This window comes from Neoarius graeffei, chromosome 8 (assembly GCF_027579695.1).
Source record: "Neoarius graeffei isolate fNeoGra1 chromosome 8, fNeoGra1.pri, whole genome shotgun sequence".
NCBI classification, from domain to species: domain Eukaryota; kingdom Metazoa; phylum Chordata; class Actinopteri; order Siluriformes; family Ariidae; genus Neoarius; species Neoarius graeffei.
The window spans coordinates 48,131,984-48,153,216 of NC_083576.1; the positions used below are offsets into that span (position 1 = coordinate 48,131,984).

The window sequence follows — 21,233 nt, forward strand, 5'->3', positions numbered from 1 at the left end:
GTGGTGCGTTCATGATTTCTACGTACGAAGTACAGAAGATGTTAAATGCAAAGAAGTGTAACAGTGACTCAAATATACATATATCTATATAGAAAATATACATAGTTTGAAAAAGAATGACTCTTTTTAGTTGAAGAAAAGCATCACTGTGTGTCAGTGGACCAGAGACCAGGCAGCCAATCAGAAGCGGCCGTCTGTTCTCGGGAAAGTGCTACAGAAAGTTGGGTGAAGTCCGAGTGAACTCCTCACAGTTTTGTCAGTAGCTGCATTTTGAACCATGAAAGAAGACAAAGAAAATACGCGACCCAAAGACAAGAAAGTGGAGATTAAATGTGAAGAAAATGAAAAAACCGAGAAGCCGAATAAAGAGAAGAAGGAGGCCATGACAAAGGTAGCTAGTTTGTTGATACGAGCAGTTAGCTTCTTAGCTTCGTCTAAGACCGAGCTTAAATATTTAAAAAAAAAGTAGATAGTTGTGCCGTTTTTTTTACAGTATCGCATTTTTTTTACTTTATTAACTGTTTAAACAAGCAACCAGTTAGAGTTATGACTTCGTTGTATACTTTCGTGCAAACTGGCGCTAATCTAATATGGAGCTAATCTGATGGAACAGTTAGCATAAACTCACATCTGTACAAGTGTCACGGATTGAAAGGCACAGGGTTTCTTATTCCACAAGAGTATTTACAAATAAATATCTTAACCACACACACACACACAGGTTTTCCTCAGAGTTAAAACAGCTAGGTAACTTAATGTTTTGGTGGCAGCGATAAAGCCTTTCGAGCTCCTGGTGAAATGACTGAACTTGTCCTGAAAACGTTGTTCGGTTTGTGTTTGAATCAGATTGTGATCCGTCGCCTCCCTCCCAGTCTAACTAAAGAAGAGCTGGAGGAGCAGTTACAGCCTCTGCCAGATGTGGATTATCTCGAGTTCTTCTCCAGTGACACCAGGTTTGAGGCCGACTCTGTAGGAATCGAGCTCAATGAAATGACAGCTATCCGAACTAAAACATGCTCTCATGAAAGGTGATCAAATGTTCTGTTTCTTTACAGCCTCTATCCTCATCTCTTTGCAAGAGCATATCTAAATTTCAAGAACCAGGAGGATATTGTTCTTTTCAGAGACCGATTCGATGGTTATGTGTTCATTGATAATCGAGGTTTGTATAGAAATCTTTTGCAGTCTTTCTTTGTGTCACTCCTCCACCCCACCCCACCCCACCCCTGAGCCATTTATAAGATGATTTTTTTTTTATTGTGTACAATAGCAAGATAGAATACACTGTGTGCACAATTATTAGGCAAGTTGTATTCCTGATGATTAATTTTATCGTTGAACAAATACAGTGCTCTCAGTCAATCCAAATTGTTAATAAACCTAAAACCAGAATGATTAACAAAGGAAAGGGGAGTTTAGGCCTTCTCAGGGGAATATATAAGTGTGCAGAATTATTAGGCAACATTTAGTGTGCAGAATTATTATACAACTAAATGAAAAGCTTAAAGTTTCCCATCTCACTTGTTTATTTTAATTTTCAGTGTAACAAATAAACAACTCAGAATTAACAAATAAACACTTCTAGCATTTCAAAAATATTCAGTGACCAATATAGCCACCCTTCTTTTCAATAACTGCCATGAGCCTTCCATCCAGTCTGTTAGTTTTTTGATTTGTTGACGATCAACTTTTTGTGCAGGAGCAACCACGGCCTCCCAAATGCTATTCAGAGTGGTGTATTGTCTTCCCTCGCTGTAAATCTCATGCTTAAGAAGGGGCCACAAGTACTCAATAGGGTTTAAGTCAGGTGAGGAAGGGGGCCATGTCATTACTTTGTCATCTTTAAGGCCTTTGCGGGCTCGCCAAGCAGTGGAGTACTTGGGTGCATGTGATGGTGCATTGTTCTGCATAACAATCATGGCCTTCTTGAATGATGCAGACTTCTTCCCATACCACTGCTTGAAGAATGTATCTTTTAGAAACTGGCAGTAGGTTTGGGAGTTGATGTTAAGTCCATCTTCAACCTGAAATGGTCAAACTAGCTCATCCTTAATAATAGCAGCCCATGCCATTACCCCTCCACCACCTTGCTGGTGTCTGAGTCAAAGTGCCCTGTGTCCATTAGTTATCCAGCTATGGGCCCATCCATCTGGTCTATCCAGAGTCACTGTCATTTCATCCGTCCATAAAACCTTTGGAAAATCTGTCTTCAGATATTTCTTGGCCCAATCTTGACATTTCAACTTGTGAGTCTTGTTTAGTGGTGGTCGTGTTTCAGCCTTCCTTACCTTGGCCATGTCTCTGAGCACCGAACACCTTGTCCTTCTGGACACTCCAGGTCGGTTGCAGTTCTAGAATATTGTGGCGCTGGAGGATAATGGGTTCCTGGTAGCTTCATGTTTAATCCTTCTCAAGTCTTTTGTGGTTAATTTGTGTCTTTTCTTCTCCACACATTTTTTGCGACCCTGTTGACTATTTGCAACAAAACGTTTGATTGTTCTGTGCTCACATTTCTATAGCTTAGCTATTTCAAGAGTGCTGCATCCCTCTGATAGGCATTTTACAATTTTTGTCTTTTCAGTGTCTGTTAAATCTCTTTTTTGGCCCATTTTGCCTGAGATAAAGAAGCTGCCTAATAATTATGCACACCTTAATATAGGGTATTAATGACTTTAGGTCACACCCTCCCTCATTACACAAATAAATACAACCTGAGAATGCTTAAATCCAATTAGCATTCAAGTGCATCTAGCTTGCGGTTGGAAAACATGCATAGAAATAATGGTAGGGTCAGAGTACTCACTTGCCTAATAATTGTGCACACAGTGTACAATTCCACTCTGTAGCTCGTCTGGTAGTGGGAGGAGTGGTCAGAAGATGCCTGTGGACCCTGCATTTAAAGGCCCGGGGGCCAGTGTCTACGGGTCCAACTACATGTTTTGGAAGGCTATTCCATACCCGGACAGCAGTGTGGAGGAAGGTTCTGTCCAGGGTGCGAGTATTAGAGGCTGGGAGGTCCAGGGCATGATCTGGCATAGCTGTGCATAGGCGGGTGGTTCGCCGTCTAGGTTATGGTGGGGGGAGCGTATCCCGGAGTTCCGTAGGGCAGTGGTGGGTGTGCATTTTGAACAGGACTGTAACAGAAGCAACCTATCTTCTGTGGCCAAGGCTGGGGATGGAGAGTTTTGTGCTGGCAGTGTGCTGGTCCGCTCCTATAATCTTTAGGGCCGCCTTCTGGATGTTGTCGAGTAGGCCAAGATGTGTTGGTGAGGCACTCATCCAGCTGAGTGAGGCGTATTCCATGACGCTGCGTACCTGTAGCTTGTAGACAGTTGCTCGGCTTTCCGTGGTGAGTTTACTGGCCACTCCCCTCAGCGCTGCTGATTTAATGTTAATGTGCCATAGGGATTTGTTATTCTGAATTAATCTTGCTTTATGTGATATGATGTGTAATAACGATAATGTTACTTTGATATAAAGGACAAGAATATCCTGCAATTGTTGAGTTTGCACCATTCCAGAAGATTGCTAAAAAGAGGAGTAAGAAAAAGGATTCCAAAAGTGGAACAATTGAAGAAGGTAATAAATGAGACCACGGTGTGGGGGGGGACCCACACAACTTGAAGATTTCCATCATCGATCAGTTGCTAATATGACTGTGCTTTTCACAGATACTGATTATAAGAAGTTTTTGGAGCTCTACAATGGTGATGAGGAGAAGTTTACTTCAACGACTGAGACATTATTAGAAGAAATAGAGGCCAAAACAAAGGAGCTAGTTGGTAAATTGATTTTTGACCCGTACAGCAAAATTTGAATTTCTATTTGCCCAAAATTGTTTCCAGGATGAACAATTTAAAAAAATTTTTTTTTCCCTTTACTCAGCCAAGAAAACAACTCCTCTCTTGGACTTCCTTAAGAATAAGCAGGTAAACATTATGTCTAAATGTATATCTCTGGTTGATACCAAGAAAACGCAAGTGGCAGAGCTTCGTGCTAGTTTGTTAACTTAAAATGAATTATCCAGGACATGAATTTCATTTGGGGCGGCACGGTGGTGTAGGGGTTAGCACTGTTGCCTCACAGCAAGAAGGTCCTGGGTTCGAGCCCAGTGGCTGGCGAGGGCCTTTCTGTGTGGAGTTTGCATGTTCTCCCCGTGTCTGCGTTGATTTACTCCGGGTGCTCCAGTTTCCTCCACAGTCCAAAGACATGCAGGTTAGACTAATTGGTGGCTCTAAATTGACCATAGGTGTGAATGTGAGTGTGAATGGTTGTTTGCCTGTGTGTCAGCCCTGCGATAACCTGGCAACTTGTCCAGGGTGTACCCCACCTCTCGTACATAGTCAGCTGGGATAGGCTCCAGCTTGCCTGTGACCCTGTCAGGCCTGGAATTTCGTCATTTTAGGGGCAAGGCCACTTGGCCTTTTGTGCTGTCAATTTTTTGAGGGCACGAAGGCCAAAAGCCAGGGCACCAAGGCCATAAAATAAAACAATGATTTTAAGTTCACGTCTATAATGAATTTAATTTAAGGACTAATGACTCTTCTGAGGAAGATTGGAGTCTCAGTCGACACTATCAAGCAGGTAAAGAAACATCTCCTACACTATTATGTCTGAAGATAAGAAAATATCGAACACATCTAAACTTATCAATCCATCACTCACTTCAAAAATTGTAAAACTTATTAAACCTATATCCTCCCATAATTTTTGTTCAATTGACACCGAATGTGCAAGAGCATCTTCAGACTGTACTACTACGCAGATTTTTGATTAATCAAAATTGAGCCTGGAGTCCATCAAAATGTTTGACTGTAAATGGAACATATACTAGAATGTATATGAAAATGATTAAAAGTTAATGTTGTAATGATGCCAAAAACAATGAGATGAAAATCTCTTGCGATGGTGATCTTATCAAGATGACAGCAGTTACACTTCGGTTAAACAGCAAAAAGAAACATACAATACTAGTAACAAAACAATGCTAACTGCATAGATTAAAAAAGTGGCTATGAACAGACAACAGCACATATTACGGCAGGAACAAGCAGTAGTAACATCCATGACCTTACACTTAAAGCTCGACAAAGGAAAAACTTGACAGCAAGCTAATTAGCATTTGTTACCGGCTGCAGTCGGTACTCGGCACGTTAAAAGTGGGTCAACGTTGTAACGACATAACGTTACTGTACAAGCAATGCTTATTTAATGGTAACAAACTTAAGCCCTATATGTTGAAATTCCTCTCTTATTCGTTCGTTAATTTATCACACAGTCTTACCTCAGTCAACTTCTTCCCTCCTTCTGTGAAAATTCAACGTCTCAGACGCGGACACAAGTGGGCGGGGGATGCGTTTGATTAAGTCTCCAGGTTGGCTGGTGATAGATTGGTGTCATTATAGCACGTCGGAGCGGTTCATGCCAGGCTCGAGTCCGATCCACCACTGATATGTTGCCCAATAAGAATCCAGAATGTCATCAAAAGACGTATTTTTTTCTCAGTAGACGCAGGTGATGTTAAAGCCTATTGGCAGTCACGAGGCAAACTACAAAACCGCAGGGCATCAAGGCCACTGTGGCCTTACGGCAGATATTTTTTTCCAAGGGCACAAGGCCAAATTGAGAGGGCACGAAGGCCGTGGCCCTCGTGAAATTCCTGCCCTGGACCCTGTAGAACAGGATAAGCGGCTACAGATAATGGATGGATGATTTTCATTTGACTGAATGTAAAAGGACTCTTTCACCATTCCAAACTTGTTGAGCGTATATTGATGATCACTGTTATAAATTCATCAATCTGCATGCTGAATAGAGTCCAGTGCCTAACTTCTTCTCAGCAAATTACAAGATTACTAACTTGAGAGTCGGCTAATGTCTTTGCTGACTGCTTCTCATCACGTACCATGCTTGCATGTTATTGGGCAGTTTTTGTATTGTGCATGATTAGAAATGCTAATTCACACCCGCTTTCCAGCGATTAAGAGAGGAAAAGAAAGAGGAAAGGAGGAGGAGGGAACTGGAGCGCAAACGCTTGCGTGATGAAGAGCGGCGGAAGTGGAGAGAAGAGGACAGAAGGAAGCGCAAAGAAGCTGAGAAATTAAAGAAGGCAGAAAAGGCACCTGAAAAGGACAAGGACCAATCTAAAGAGGAGCAGCCAAAAATCAAGGTACAATAGCTAATAGACAAAATCTGTATAATTTACTCATAAAAGTAGCTAGTAATTAATTTCCTTATCACTTAATTGGTCTGTGTTATGAACCACACTGTGTGCGCAGCACATCGCTTCATTTAGACTAAAAATGCATTTGATGGGAACGTTAGAGCAGATAAAACCGAATGACCAAAGTGTGGGAATACCTTAGACTCGAGTGTTGGCCCCATGACAACTTATTATTTCTCACATTTAAACATTTTATTCATCATTTGTGACCAACCTGAGAAACAGGACATCACTTCAATGTCCTGAGTTGAACAGTGCTCATTGGACTAGTTATTGTATTGAGTTGTCCAGCTGAAATTATAAGTTTATTTTCATTTTTGCCAAGTTTCCTACCCTGTCAGAAAACATTATCTTGTGATATGTTGGCCAAAAAGATTGTAGTTACAATACAATGCATGTCATCGATCCAGACTTGTTTGCATAGTTTTTCTCATATGCTTATTTTATTCATAGTTACAGTGGTGCTTGAAAGTTTGTGAACCCTTTAGAATTTTCTATATTTCTGCATAAATATGACCTAAAACATCATCAGATTTTCACACAAGTCCTAAAAGTAGATAAAGAGAACCCAGTTAAACAAATGAGACAAAAACATTATACTTGATTAATTTATTTATTCAGGAAAATGATCCAATATTACATGTCTGTGAGTGGCAAAAGTATGTGAACCTTTGCTTTCAGTATCTGGTGTGACCCCCTTGTGCAGCAATAACTGCAAATAAACGTTTCCGGTAACTGTTGATCAGTCCTGCACACCGGCTTGGAGGAATTTCAGCCCATTCCTCCATACATTTCGATTGGATTAAGGTCAGGACTTTGACTTGGCCATTCCAAAACATTAACTTTATTCTTCTTTAACCATTCTTTCATAGAATGACTTGTGTGCTTAGGGTCGTTGTCTTGTTGCATGACCCACCTTCTCTTGAGATTCAGTTCATGGACAGATGTCCTGACATTTTCCTTTAGAATGCACTGGTATAATTCAGAATTCATTGTTCCATCAATGATGGCAAGCCGTCCTGGCCCAGATGCAGCAAAACAGGCCCAAATCATGATACTACCACCACCATGTTTCACAGATGGGATAAGGTTCTTATGCTGGAATGCAGTGTTTTCCTTTCTCCAAACATAACGCTTCTCATTTAAACCAAAAAGTTCTACTTTGGTCTCATCCGTCCACAAAATATTTTTCCAGTAGCCTTTTGGCTTGTCCACATGATCTTTAGCAAACTGCAGATGAGCAGCAATGTTCTTTTTGGAGAGCAGTGGCTTTCTCCTTGCAACCCTGCCATGCACACCATTGTTGTTCAGTGTTCTCCTGATGGTGGACTCATGAGCATTAACATTAGCCAATGTGAGAGAGGCCTTCAGTTGCTTAGAAGTTACCCTGGGGTCCTTTGTGACCTCACCGACTATTACACACCTTGCTCTTGGAGTGATCTTTGTTGGTCAGCCACTCCTGGGGAGGATAACAATGGTCTTGAATTTCCTCCATTTGTACACAATCTGTGACTGTGGATTGGTGGAGTCCAAACTCTTTAGAGATGGTTTTGTAACCTTTTCGAGCCTGATGAGCATCAACAACGCTTTTTCTGAGCTTCTCAGAAATCTCCTTTGTTCGTGCCATGATACACTTCCACAAACGTGTTGTCAAGATCAGATTTTGATAGATCCCTGTTCTTTATATAAAACAGGGCGCCCACTCACACCTGATTGTCATCCCATTGATTGAAAACACCTGACTCTAATTTCACCTTCAAATGAACTGCTAATCGTAGAGGTTCACATACTTTTGCCACTCACAGATATGCAATATTGGATCATTTTCCTCAATAAATAAATGACCAAGTATAATTTTTTTTTCTCATTTGTTTAACTGGGTTCTCTTTATCTACTTTTTGGACTTGTGTGAAAATCTGATGATGTTTTAGGTCATATTTATGTACAAAATACAAAATTCGAAAGGATTCACGAACTTTCAAGCACCACTGTAACAGTGCGTGGGTAATAATGTATGTATGAGGATCAGAACATATATTGTGCCGTACTGTTACCATAATTAGCAAAACTGTTTTGAAAGAATTTACTTGTAAGTAATTAAACATTTTTCTTTTTTCAACCCAATAACACTCATAAAACATGAGAAGCAAAATGAATTTGGCATCTGAGTGTTTCAGTTACCAAAACAGCCAGTGGATATTGGTTTTTATTTCAAATTTTATTGGTTGGAATTGGACAAACTCCAAAAGCTTGGAGTTCACAAGAGCATAATTGTCTGTTTCCTTTGGGTGGGAGTGATAGCATATGCTCTCGCCCCTTTCAATCAAGCTACACCAGCCAGTTGTGAGTATCTGTAAGTTCATGTGGGAGGGTAGAGAGTTCAGTTGAGTATGTTGCACAAAGAGATGCTGGCAGACAAAGATGTAATGTCTGAATAGCCAACGGAACTTCAGAATAGCTTTTCAGTGCTAACTAGAGGTGTGCCGATTCAGTTTTTTCATGATTCAATTCGAATCACGATTTTGACCTTCCGATTCGATTCGAATCACGATTCACATTTTTTGTCCTCCATTTTATAACTGATGCAAATCATTGTCAATATTCTGTTAACTGTCAGCCTAGAAATGTAGAGCAATAAAAAAACAAACAAGTGGTGTTGCCTTTTTAGTCTTTATTCAGACTCCAGTCACTCCATTGACTTTGAATGTGTCACAGTTCAGTTATTTTTGGCACATTTTTAATTTTCAAACCGCAAAACACTAAGAAACAAAAAAGCAATGAAAACTTCATTACTTTTGTCTCAGTCTTTTAAAACACAAAAATACAGTCACTTGTGTTAAAGTGAACACCTCTTGAGACACAACATTCATTGTCCAGAGAGAACATAAGGCACCGAGATTATAAGAAATGCCGCCAAACTGGGCTTTTAAAAGCTGGTGGCTTCAGGAATTCCGAGTCGTCCGACATGTTCACAAAGCAATGGGTGATCTCGCAAGATTGCTATAGCAAACACAAACATGGCTGCGGCCACATACAGCTCCAGATACCAAATCGAATTTGTAATATCAAAGTTATGCCGTTTGTCGAAATTTGTTATGCATCTAGGGTTATCGGGATGAAATTGGGTACATGGATTAAAGTTTTCCGTCGTGTGACGGATTTCCGTCAACTGAACTCTCCCAAGGCCAAATGTGAGGTCGGTGCTGATCCGAGGAGAATTAAAATGACGGGTGGTTGGGTAGAGATTGGGTTATAACACTGATGTGTTGCAACATCATCAACTATCAGCAGGGTTTATTTAACTTTTTTATTTTTGAGCCATGCTTTGTGTCGTTCATTTCTTATGTTTGATCATGTTTAAACCAGGGCTTTGAACCAGAATTTTTTTTCCTATTGGTTCGTTCCGAACAGAAACGGAATTTTAACGTTTCCGGTTTTGGGTTCCACCATTAAATAGACGTTCCCGAACCAGTTAGAACAAAAAAATTTCGTTCCCGGAACGGTTAATTACGTTCCCTGTCAGCTGTTTAACAAATGGCTATAAAATTATGTCTCTGTCTCATCCAGCTTAAGCCAAATGTAGGCTAATTCTATTCCAACCTTCATTAAATAAGACAAGAAATAATTCAAAACAATTATTATTTCAAATGTTGGCGATTTGGATTCTCAGTATGTCTTCCCATCTACACAAACAGAAAAAGTGCCAAAAATGAAAGCTAATTCGTTTAGTGTGTTACCAAAGGCTAGTCAGGCCCTATGCATTGATAGGCTAACAGAGGTTAATGTCATTTAATGTTCGCGAGCCTCTCATTAACGTGGACAAATATATTGATATCGTGTTTGAAATTGACGTTTTTGAATTACGATAGACTGCAATATTTACCTCTTATTTAAGATGTGGAGACGTGATAGTAGTCCACCCTCCCGCTCTCTCCATTCAGTCAGCGAACGTCACACAGGAAGTGAACCCCAGCGGGTCATAGAAACTTGCGCAGGAGAAGAATGACTTTTTTATTTGTAGGCTACGGAAACTTTGAGGAACGAAATAAAAACCGGTATTAACCGGTTACCATTATTTTTAATAAGCGTTTCTGTTCCGGAACATAACAAATAATAAAGTTTCTGGTTTCGTTTCTGTTCCATGTGAAATAGAAAAAGTTCCCGGTTTTCGTTTTCGTTCCTTGAACCGGTTCAAAGCCCTGGTTTAAACGTTCGCTGTCTACAGTGCGGCATTAAAAAAACATGCGCTGTCAAAATTGGCAAAAATACATTCTCATGTGCTTGGCGTGCTTGTGTCTGACCATTTCTGTTTTGTATTAAATTAAATCTTGCCAAAATGACTCAGTTCAAACTTGGACATATAGAAATAGAGCATGTTAAAAAAAAAACGAAAAAATAAACCCCGAAAAGCCCGCTCCTCTGCTTCAGCCAGACTTGAAGACCCAACGGTGCAATGCTTGCAGACTGTCAGAAGTAATTAGACCTAAATTTATAGCGAACAAATCAGCAGATGCCCCAACAATTATTATTTTCGTTAGGCCAATGTGTAAGGTATGTTAGAACCGTGCCTTATAGCCTACATTATATCACAATTTAAAGGACGTTTGAGGAATTGGAGGCTGCAAGCGCAATGATGTTCCGACATGCGCTAAACTTTATTCCCTGAAAATCATACACCAGCGTTCAATGCCCCAAACAGTCAAAATGTCTAGAAGACTACGGTTAAATAATAATCATAGCCTACTAAGTTAAATTACGTCAAAACATCTGTTTCTGGCCTATGAAATGATGGAGGAAAATGAGAACGAACGCGAAGCAGATAGCAGCCAACTTCACGCGATCTTTTAGGTAACTTAACACTCGTGTTGGCCACAATATTTCTCTTAATAAAATCTTGAATTGTTTTTGAAGTCGTATTCAACACAAAGTAAGGTCAAACCCCAATTTTAATTTAAGCTAAGATCCAAACTTTTTTCTATATTGACGTCGAGCATAGAGGAGCATGTCATTCTGCTTTCGGTTTCGGCAGCATGGATGCGCTTTACATGAAAGAAGGCACTGATGTGTCTGCCATCGATAAAGGTGTAAAAAACAAGTGGAAGTGGGCTTGGCTGTACGAAATAGGTGAAAACGTAAAGCCATTCAGTTCATGGTGCAAAAAACTAAACATTCCAGGCCCTTGCATTTGTGTGGTTTGCCACAAAAAAATAATATACGGAAGCAATGGAAAGAAAGCGCTGTCGCGCCATCAACTGGAAGCCAGCCACAAGGCCAATGTAAGGGGTCTTCAGCACACCTCTTCTTTACCAGGAGCAAGTCTCACCTCAACGGAGGTCAGTCCATCTATGGCTGGTCGCGTCTGTGCACAGAAAATACGTGTCTGTGCTTTTATAGCGCAGCATGACCTGCCGTTGACCATATCGCAGCCATTGGTCGATTTGATGCGATCAGTCTCGGAAGACAGGAGCACCCTCTCTAGGTTGTCACTGTCAAATGCTCATGCCTCATATTTGTGCACGCATGGCATTGCTGCACAATTCAAAAAAGAATTGTCTATGAAGCTGCAAACAAAAATGAATATCTCAAAAACGAACAATGGTGAAGAATCACTCAACAATAAATTGATATTATTGTTAATGGATTAAATATTAATCCATTAATTAATTGATAATAAAGTTATCAGTTCTAAGTTAACCATTCTCAGAATTTCATCGAAATCAACCCATAACACCCCCCCACCCCCCCCGTAAATTTTCAGTCAAATAATTTTTTTTTGCTTTAATCCATGTGGGTATTGTTAATGAATCATGATTCATTAAATTTTAATCGATTTTTGAATAGCGGATTGAAATGGATCGATAAATCGTCACACCTCTAGTGCTAACTATGGGTAACTAACAGTAAACACTACTCTTGTGTAGTGTTAACACTACTTGCGTTGCTATTCATGTTTTTAGGACTCTTGAATAAGCATGCATATTTACCAGCTGGAAGGTCCATATCGTGAAATACCGTGACCTCAGCCTTGAAAATACTGACCTTGGCCCAGAGGCCGTATTTTCAAGGCCGAGGTCACGATATTTCACGATACAGACCGACCTTAAGCTGGTAAATAATCTATTTTTTTTCTTTACCAAATTCTAACAGAAAATGAGACCGCCCGAAAGGGAAACCATATTTAGAACAAACCTGCTACAAGCTCATCAAAAACCTGTTTGTCAAGCTACGTCAGCTCAGAATTTTCCAAAATTAAAACTCACTTTCGCTGTGAACACTGTCGTTATCGCCATCCATGCTGGAAAATTAATGCTATTATACTGAGAAATGGGAAAATAAATGTTGGCGAAAAATTGCTACTACAACCCCGATTCCAAAAAAGTTGGGACAAAGTACAAATTGTAAATAAAAACGGAATGCAATGATGTGGAAGTTTCAAAACTTCATATTTTATTCAGAATAGAACATAGATGACATATCAAATGTTTAAACTGAGAAAATGTATCATTTAAAGAGAAAAATTAGGTGATTTTAAATTTCATGACAACAACACATCTCATAAAAGTTGGGACAAGGCCATGTTTACCACTGTGAGACATCCCCTTTTCTCTTTACAACAGTCTGTAAACGTCTGGGGACTGAGGAGACAAGTTGCTCAAGTTTAGGGATAGGAATGTTAACCCATTCTTGTCTAATGTAGGATTCTAGTTGCTCAACTGTCTTAGATCTTTTTTGTTGTATCTTCCGTTTTATGATGCGCCAAATGTTTTCTATGGGTGAAAGATCTGGACTGCAGGCTGGCCAATTCAGTACCCGGACCCTTCTTCTACGCAGCCATGATGCTGTAATTGATGCAGTATGTGGTTTGGCATTGTCATGTTGGAAAATGCAAGGTCTTCCCTGAAAGAGATGTCGTCTGGATGGGAGCATATGTTGCTCTAGAACCTGGATATACCTTTCAGCACTGATGGTGTCTTTCCAGATGTGTAAGCTGCCCATGCCACACACACTAATGCAACCCCATACCATCAGAGATGCAGGCTTCTGAACTGAGCGCTGATAACAACTTGGGTCGTCCTTCTCCTCTTTAGCCCGAATGACACGGTGTCCCTGATTTCCATAAAGAACTTCACATTTTGATTCGTCTGACCACAGAACAGTTTTCCACTTTGCCACAGTCCATTTTAAATGAGCCTTGGCCCAGAGAAGACGTCTGCGCTTCTGGATCATGTTTAGATACGGCTTCTTCTTTGAACTATCGAGTTTTAGCTGGCAACGGTGGATGGCACGGTGAATTGTGTTCACAGATAATGTTCTCTGGAAATATTCCTGAGCCCATTTTGTGATTTCCAATACAGAAGCATGCCTGTATGTGATGCAGTGCCGTCTAAGGGCCCGAAGATCACGGGCACCCAGTATGGTGTTCCAGCCTTGACCCTTGCGCACAGAGATTCTTCCAGATTCTCTGAATCTTTTGATGATATTATGCACTGTAGATGATGATATGTTCAAACTCTGCAATTTTACACTGTCGAACTCCTTTCTGATATTGCTCCACTATTTGTCGGCGCAGAATTAGGGGGATTGGTGATCCTCTTCTCATCTTTACTTCTGAGAGCCGCTGCCACTCCAAGATGCTCTTTTTATACCCAGTCATGTTAATGACCTATTGCCAATTGACCTAATGAGTTGCAATTTGGTCCTCCAACTGTTCCTTTTTTGTACCTTTAACTTTTCCAGCCTCTTATTGCCCCTGTCCCAACTTTTTTGAGATGTGTTGCTGTCATGAAATTTCAAATGAGCCAATATTTGGCATGAAATTTCAAAATGTCTCACTTTCGACATTTGATATGTTGTCTATGTTCTATTGTGAATACATTATCAGTTTTTGAGATTTGTAAATTATTGCATTCCATTTTTATTTCCAATTTGTACTTTGTCCCAACTTTTTTGGAATCGGGGTTGTATGTTTGTTGTTGTGAACGAGCGAGTCGCCAAAGGTCCGTAACCGGGGTCTGGATCGTAGGATTCCGGACCGCTCGCGAGCCAATCAGAGCGCATGATTTGATGGAAACCGGACCACGAAAAAAATAATCAGAGAGTATGACTTGTTCTGGCTTACATGGTGGTGCAGTGTTTAGCACTGTCACCTCACAGAGAGAAGGTTCTGGGTTTGAACCTCGTGGCCAACTTGGGCCTTTCTGTGCAGAGTTTGCGTGTTCTCTCCTTCTTTCCGGGTGCTTTGGTTTCGTCCCACAGTCCAAAAACGTGTGGATTAGGTCGAATGGCTACTCTAAATCGCCCATGGGTGTGAATTGTTGTTAGCCCTGCGAGAGATTGGCAACATGCCCAGGGTGTAACAAGGATTGATTTGTTCTGATTGAAAATTGGAGCCTGAAGTTTTTTCTCATCTATTACTGTTTGTTTTCTGCCTCAGCTCCTGAAGAAACTAGAGAAGCAAGAGAACAGTGACAATGAAAAGCCAAAAGAAAAACCTAAGAAGCCAGATCGAGAGAAACTGAAGGATGACCGAGCTCCAGGGGGAGCAGATGCAAAAAAACGTCAGAATGGTGAACACCGAGAGGACAAGCCAAGAAAGTTTGTATTCAGAGCATCTTTGACTTCTTTTTTTTGGTTAAGAAAAAAAGGAAGCTGTGGTCTGCCAAGCATGCCACTGCATGGTATTTAGTTCTAGTTTCATCTTTTAACTTGGGTCCATATAATTACAAAATAGTAACCGGATTAGAGCTTTTTCTCATTTCATTGCAGATATGACGAAGATGGCCGCAGGGAGCATCGGGATCGTGAAGTGGACAGAGAGAGAGACCGTGAACGGGATCGGGAGCGCCGGCAGAAAGAGAAGGAGCGAATCAAGAGGCAGGACGAGGAGCGTCGGAAGAGGAGGGAGCGTCACGATGGAGAAAACGCCTACAAAAAAAGAGAGGAGGAGAGCAAAAAGGAAAAGGAGTATGTATGGGAAAAGAGAAAGAATGAGAATATTGGCGAATCCACAGGTCATCTTCAAGCTGACAAATCTGAGAAGTCTTCTAAAGACTCTAAAAAGGAAGAAAATGTGAAAAAGGATCGTTTAAGGAACAAGGTACATTGTCTTTCACAATATATTCTTGCATGCATGTCTCCAAAGGCATGGAAATGTTAAGTGTTTCTTCATCTTGCAAACCACTGATTTAATTACTAAAATAATTATTAGATATTTATTTTTAGTAATATACTCAAATGAAAGTGACTTAACAGCTACTTGTCTCTTTTTGGTGTCAAGAAAATGATATATTTACTTGCTACTGTTATCTTGCATGTGGTAATCATTTCATGGTCAAATATCACAATTTTGTGAATGAAGCTTTTTTTTTTCCTGACACTCAAGACCTCCTGATTCAACTTCAGTTATTAAACCCTTCAGAGAAAACAAAACACTACTGGTCTATGAGCTGAACGTGTAGTAATATTAGACATGTTTGTAAGTGGGCACCACGGCCGATTGCTCTAAGACAACAAGGGAGGCTCAGCCTCCTCTAAAAATGACGAACATCGTGTAGGATGAATTGCGCTAGGCTTATGTTATAGCCGACCTTATAACATTGCTATTTCAGATCCAGAATCATAGAAATATATGTGCTCAACCCACTACAGTGCGAAATCATTCCCTTATAACTTTAATGTGTGTGTGAGTTTTTCCCCCTCGTGACAGCGCGATGCAGCCCAGCCTCAGTGCACTTCAATGGCATTTGGGAGCAATGCGCTTTTCAATCTCAAAATGCAATACGATTATTGGACAAATACTGCGAAAACACCCGCCCACGGAGTCTCACGGACTCCCAGCCTCAGTGCACTTCAATGGCATTTGGGAGCTATGCGCTTTTCAATCTCAAAATGCAAGGCGGTTATTGGACAAATACTGCGAAAACGCCCGCCCACGGAGTCTCACGGACTCCCAGCCTCAGTGGACTTCAATGGCATTTGGGAGCGATGCACTTTTCAATCTCAAAATGCAAGACGATTATTGGACAAATACTGCGAAAACGCCCGCCCACGGAGTCTCACGGACTCCCAGCCTCAGTGCACTTCAATGGCATTTGGGAGCTATGCGCTTTTCAATATCAAAATGCAAGATGGTTATTGGACAAATACTGCGAAAATGCCCGCCTACGGACTCCCAGCCTCACAGTGGGAGGGACATGGCAGTTTCCGCGAGGAGACTGGTGATTGGTGAAAGCGGCCGGATATTTTCTTTGATTGACAGCTCGTTTCAAATATAGACAGGCAGCGGTGAATTTCAGTTCAGTCCCATATGGATTCGCAAGTGCTGTGGTGTATTGTAAGAGATCAGCTTACGTTTCGATTTCATTCATTACACACGGTTTCTACCAGCTTTTTTAGTTTGTATATATTTTCATTGTAAATAAAGTGTAAATATAGTGTTGTCAAGTTTGCTATCTTAGTTCCAGAAATTTCGTTTATTTGAGTGACTGAACTTGAACTTGAGGGGGCTAGTCAGCTAGCAAGAAAGCTGCGCACGGATGCCAAGCATTGCTGATTTAATTTTGGCGAAGCCATTTGCCAGTCTTTCTTTTGAGGAAAAAATTAAAATTAAAGAGCAGGGTAGACCAACGCCTCAAATTGACTTGGTGAAAAAGGTAGGGAATAATACTCGTTCCTTTCAGCTCTCCTGGTACGAGAAAGTGAATTGGCTAACAGCAAGTGACCCACATCAACAACAGTAAATAGGCTACTTTAGTAATATGTCATGGATGGACCAAAAATATAGAATCTATTTAAAATGTTTATGCTGAGTATATTATATTGGAATATATATTTTTCTGGATATGAATTAAACACCGCTACAATTTGGAAAACATTTTTACACAAAAACACAGCCGAGAACATTTCACACTACAGACCTGGATTAAAAGTGAAGGGTTATCAAAATTGTCAATAAAACATTTCTCAGTCAAAATAAGTAAAATATAGGGAAAGTGTCATTGAATGAAATGTGTGGCACCCAGTTCTATGTTTGGCTCCCCAAGGTCAGTGCTTGTGCCTATTCCAGAACACTCTGCTGTTACTGCTGAGGTTCCTGACAAAGAGCTGCTTTCAATAATGATCAATTTTTAAACAACATGCCACAATTTTTAAATATAAAATGTTAAAATATACCCCCCCAACACCACCATCATGTATATTGGACAGTAGGCTAATGGGCCAAAAGAACCTGTTATTTCACAGTTTGTGACCCTGCCAACAATCAGCCAGATCAGAGGCAAGAGTATGGGCAAAATTGATGTTTTTTCTTTTAAAATCTGGAAATATCGTAACCGACCAGCCTCCCCTGTTTGAAAGACTACCAGCCGCCACTGGTGGGCACTTGTTAAAGCACCAATTAAACATATAGCTGGGTTGCATCCAATGCCACATTCACCTCATTAGTTATGCAAGACATGAAGTGGTGGTCAGCTCAGCTCACTGTTCACAAAGCGGTGCAATTGCTGGGGTGCCTTGCTAGTCATTAAAATGCCCTGTGCTTGCGTTGTTTTGGGCTGCTCAAATTGAACAAACCGTGAAACTGAAAAAGGTTTTTTCCATGTTCCCCGTGAAGTGGTAAAAAAAAAAGGGGTGAAAGAGCAAAGGATTTTACCAAAAGATGATGAGAAAGGTGGCTCTTGAACCTTTCACGGCAATCAAAGAACGCTCGAGTTTGCAGTGATCACTTCGTGAAAGGTTTGTAAATTCCTCTGATTTATTTCGTTTGGATTTGCAAATCGCTTTTCTCACCGTTTAGTTATTTTGCAATGTTTTGAAGTTCAGGAGACGCTTTAGTCCTCAGATGCGTTTTTGTTAACTGTTTGATTGTGTTCGCCATATTGTAAACTAACGTGCATGTTTTCACTTTATTTATCAGGATGTCCTAATAATCCGTACAAGAATAATGATGTAGATTGGGCTCGTACACTGAACTAGATAGATAAGATAATCAAGATGATCCACCTAAACATAAAAGCAGAGCTCACGAGTTAACAGCATGAAACCGCTTCTCTGACCATGCAGTTATAGTGAGCCGTGATAACGTCTCCGTCCTGTTTCTTTAAAGGGGGTTCTGTGGACCTTTTGTGAATGATTTACCTGAAGAGAAAACCAGGGAGGATTGGGAATCGAGCAGCTGTTGTTTGTGTACACCCGATGCTAAAACTTGTACCGTTCTAGCAATCATCACAAAGACGCGTACAAAAAGCCCAAAAATTCCTACTTACCTGGGTATGAACGATACAGGATTTATCTTCTAGTGTCTTGATCCTTAGATCTTTAACCCAGCCACATATAAAAAGTCGTACGCCTCCATGCTCTTCCAGGTTTTCATCTGTTTGTCCGTGTAGAACAACATCTGCAGCACCAGGTAGTTTGAAATGTCAGGGAACTCAACGGATGGATCATTTTCCAACTCTCTGTAAAAATCCTTCTTTGTTAACGTGTAAGGATCAACTTTGCAAAGAGCAACTTTTCTGAAGGTATTTTGATCGTGCATTGGCCTCTAAACTGCGAAAATAGTTGATGACGGTTTCACTAGCTCTTTTCATAACAGCAGCCAAATCAGTTTGCCTGACCACCACTTCGTTCACCGGAAGTAAACTCGCAAGCAAAAATCACATGACTGGATACAACCTATTCCTCTCAAAGACTATGGCTGTGTCCAAAATCACTCACTCATTCACTACTCTTTACTCACTATCTAGGGAATTCTATATAGAGGACTATATAGTGAGCTCATTGGTAAAGTGAAAAAAAGAAAGGGGAAAAAAACCCACTTTCGGACACTACTCCGCCGCGCTGTTATTTATGTCATTACTGTTGCACAATTAAAAGGTGCCGGATCAGTCGGCTGGTGGGTTTTCAAAATAATAAATCCATGCATGTATCTTTGTGATAAATACATATTATACCGAGCGTATTTCCCACATTTAATAAATGCAAAGTACTTTGTGTCTGCTGCATCTTTCAGTTCTTTTAAATCAAGGCTGAATACTTTCTTTTTTTGCCGCTGCCTTTTATTAAAACAAATTTGAGGCTTTTGATTAATTCCTCACTCTGCACTGGAACTTTTATTCTTGTATTTTATCTCTTATTCTATTTTAGTTTTTTTCTATTCTTAATTGTATTTGAATATCCGTTTATAACATGTTTCTTTCTCCATCCATTCACCCCAACACACTTTTTTTTTTTTTTTTTTGTCCCCTTTCTCCTTTCAGTGCAACCGCAATGCATGATGGTGTATATATTGCTTGGTTAGTGACCATCAGTTGTACACTACTTTTCACGGTGCATTATGGGATACTATGAGTCCACTATATAGGGTGTAATATCTCTCACTATACATTCGGACTCACTATATAGTAAGTAGCGAGTGATTTCGGACACAGGGTATGGATGTAGCATCCTTGGTGTTTACCAGTCAGTGATCTTGCATCACTAATGTGCATTCTTTATGTATAATGAGTAGGGCTGCACGATATCAGAAAAATATGCGATATTCAATAACATGACTGAATATCTCGATATCGATATGTATCACGATAATTAAATATATATAATGTTTTTCTTACCTCTACTCGCCGTTCTGCCATATCGTTGGTAGCTGCCACCACTGTTTTACATGTCTTGCAAAGTACCCGAGTTTGCAGTACGTCATCCCTCCTGAATCCAAAGTACTTCCAAATAGCAGACGTGCATTTTTTTTTTTTTTTTGGAAACCAGTTCCTCCTCACACAAGTTTGTCTCACCACACTTGCTACCGCTCCCACCTTCCACCATCACCACGAGGCTTTTACTTGTTTTGCAATAGGGGGCGGAGTTATCCAGCGGCGCTTGTTGACATTCAAATGTGATTGGATGGCACAGAAAAATGTGCCTTTTATCGAAATTTAAGTAATTTTTGCGGTATGTGTATCGCAAACTATGATATCGCGATATCGATACTTTTTCGATATATTGTGCAGCCTTAATAATGAGTGTTTTTCACTTCACCTCAGGATCGTCCTGCCATTCAGCTGTACCAGCCAGGCGCGAGGAGCCGCAACAGAGGAGCTACCGGAGATGGCCAGGCAGTGGATAAGAAGGCTGAGAGGGACGCCAAAAATACACAAGAGAAAGGGGAAGAGTGAAGAAAGACCACCACATGGTGATGAGAGAGAATTCTGACCAAATGAAGGCAATTTAGCACTGCTGCTAAAGCAAGAGGTTCCCGGCCCTCACAAGCTCTCTGACAGAGATACAGAAGTAGACATTGCCACCTTACAGTGCCTGATTAAGCCCCCTTTACTTTCCGTTTGCTTATAGTACAGCCGAGCAATGGGGCAAAGTGAAAGAAGCCAAAGTTTTTGGGCTATGAGCACTCCAAGTGACCTTACCCTTGGTACACAATCAGACACATTGTACTTCAGATATTCTGCTTTTCTGGTATTAAAGGTTACCAATTCAATCTGTTTCCTCTTCCACACTTCCAAAATAATCAAGTTTTATTTCATTTAAATATTTTCATTTTAAAGCAGTTACTACTGTGCTTCGCAAGACACTCAGCATGTTGTACCACATAGGCAGACTTTCAATTTGAAGAGAGTATTTTTTGGAATATGAGATGCACAGTGGGTGGGGTTTTGTTATAATGGGCTTTTGCCACTGTCAGTTTTTTTTTAATTAGGAAAGTCTTGTTGAATTTGCTGAGTGGCCCTCCCTACTTTTGAAATAAAGCTTTACCTCATGATGAGTTTAAAAAAAAAATTGCATCAAATGTTTCTTCATCTTCTTATAGATAAGGTAAACTGGGCAGTAACAACATGTCACTAAATAAAAACTAATTTAGCTCTCTGAGTTTATCAGTAATTTGAATCCTCGAAGTTGGGATGCTTTATTAACCGTTAATTTGCTATTTACCATTGAGGAAACAAAAATGAGCAGTTAATGGAAAATGGGAATTGCTCTTGGGAACATTAAACACAACTTATTA

General features: G+C 40.4%; 1 protein-coding gene across 1 annotated transcript; it reads left to right on the plus strand.

The window, feature by feature from the left end:
* Positions 1-11: 11 nt before the first annotated feature.
* On the plus strand, positions 12-20,708 carry upf3b (UPF3B regulator of nonsense mediated mRNA decay). Its single transcript, XM_060927716.1, has 10 exons — positions 12-391; positions 847-953; positions 1,056-1,162; positions 3,481-3,579; positions 3,672-3,782; positions 3,886-3,929; positions 5,978-6,169; positions 14,658-14,818; positions 14,990-15,320; positions 20,260-20,708. The coding sequence occupies exons 1-10, from the start codon at positions 278-280 to the stop codon at positions 20,389-20,391; spliced, it is 1,398 nt and encodes a 465-aa protein (XP_060783699.1). The 5' UTR covers positions 12-277; the 3' UTR covers positions 20,392-20,708.
* Positions 20,709-21,233: the final 525 nt, after the last annotated feature.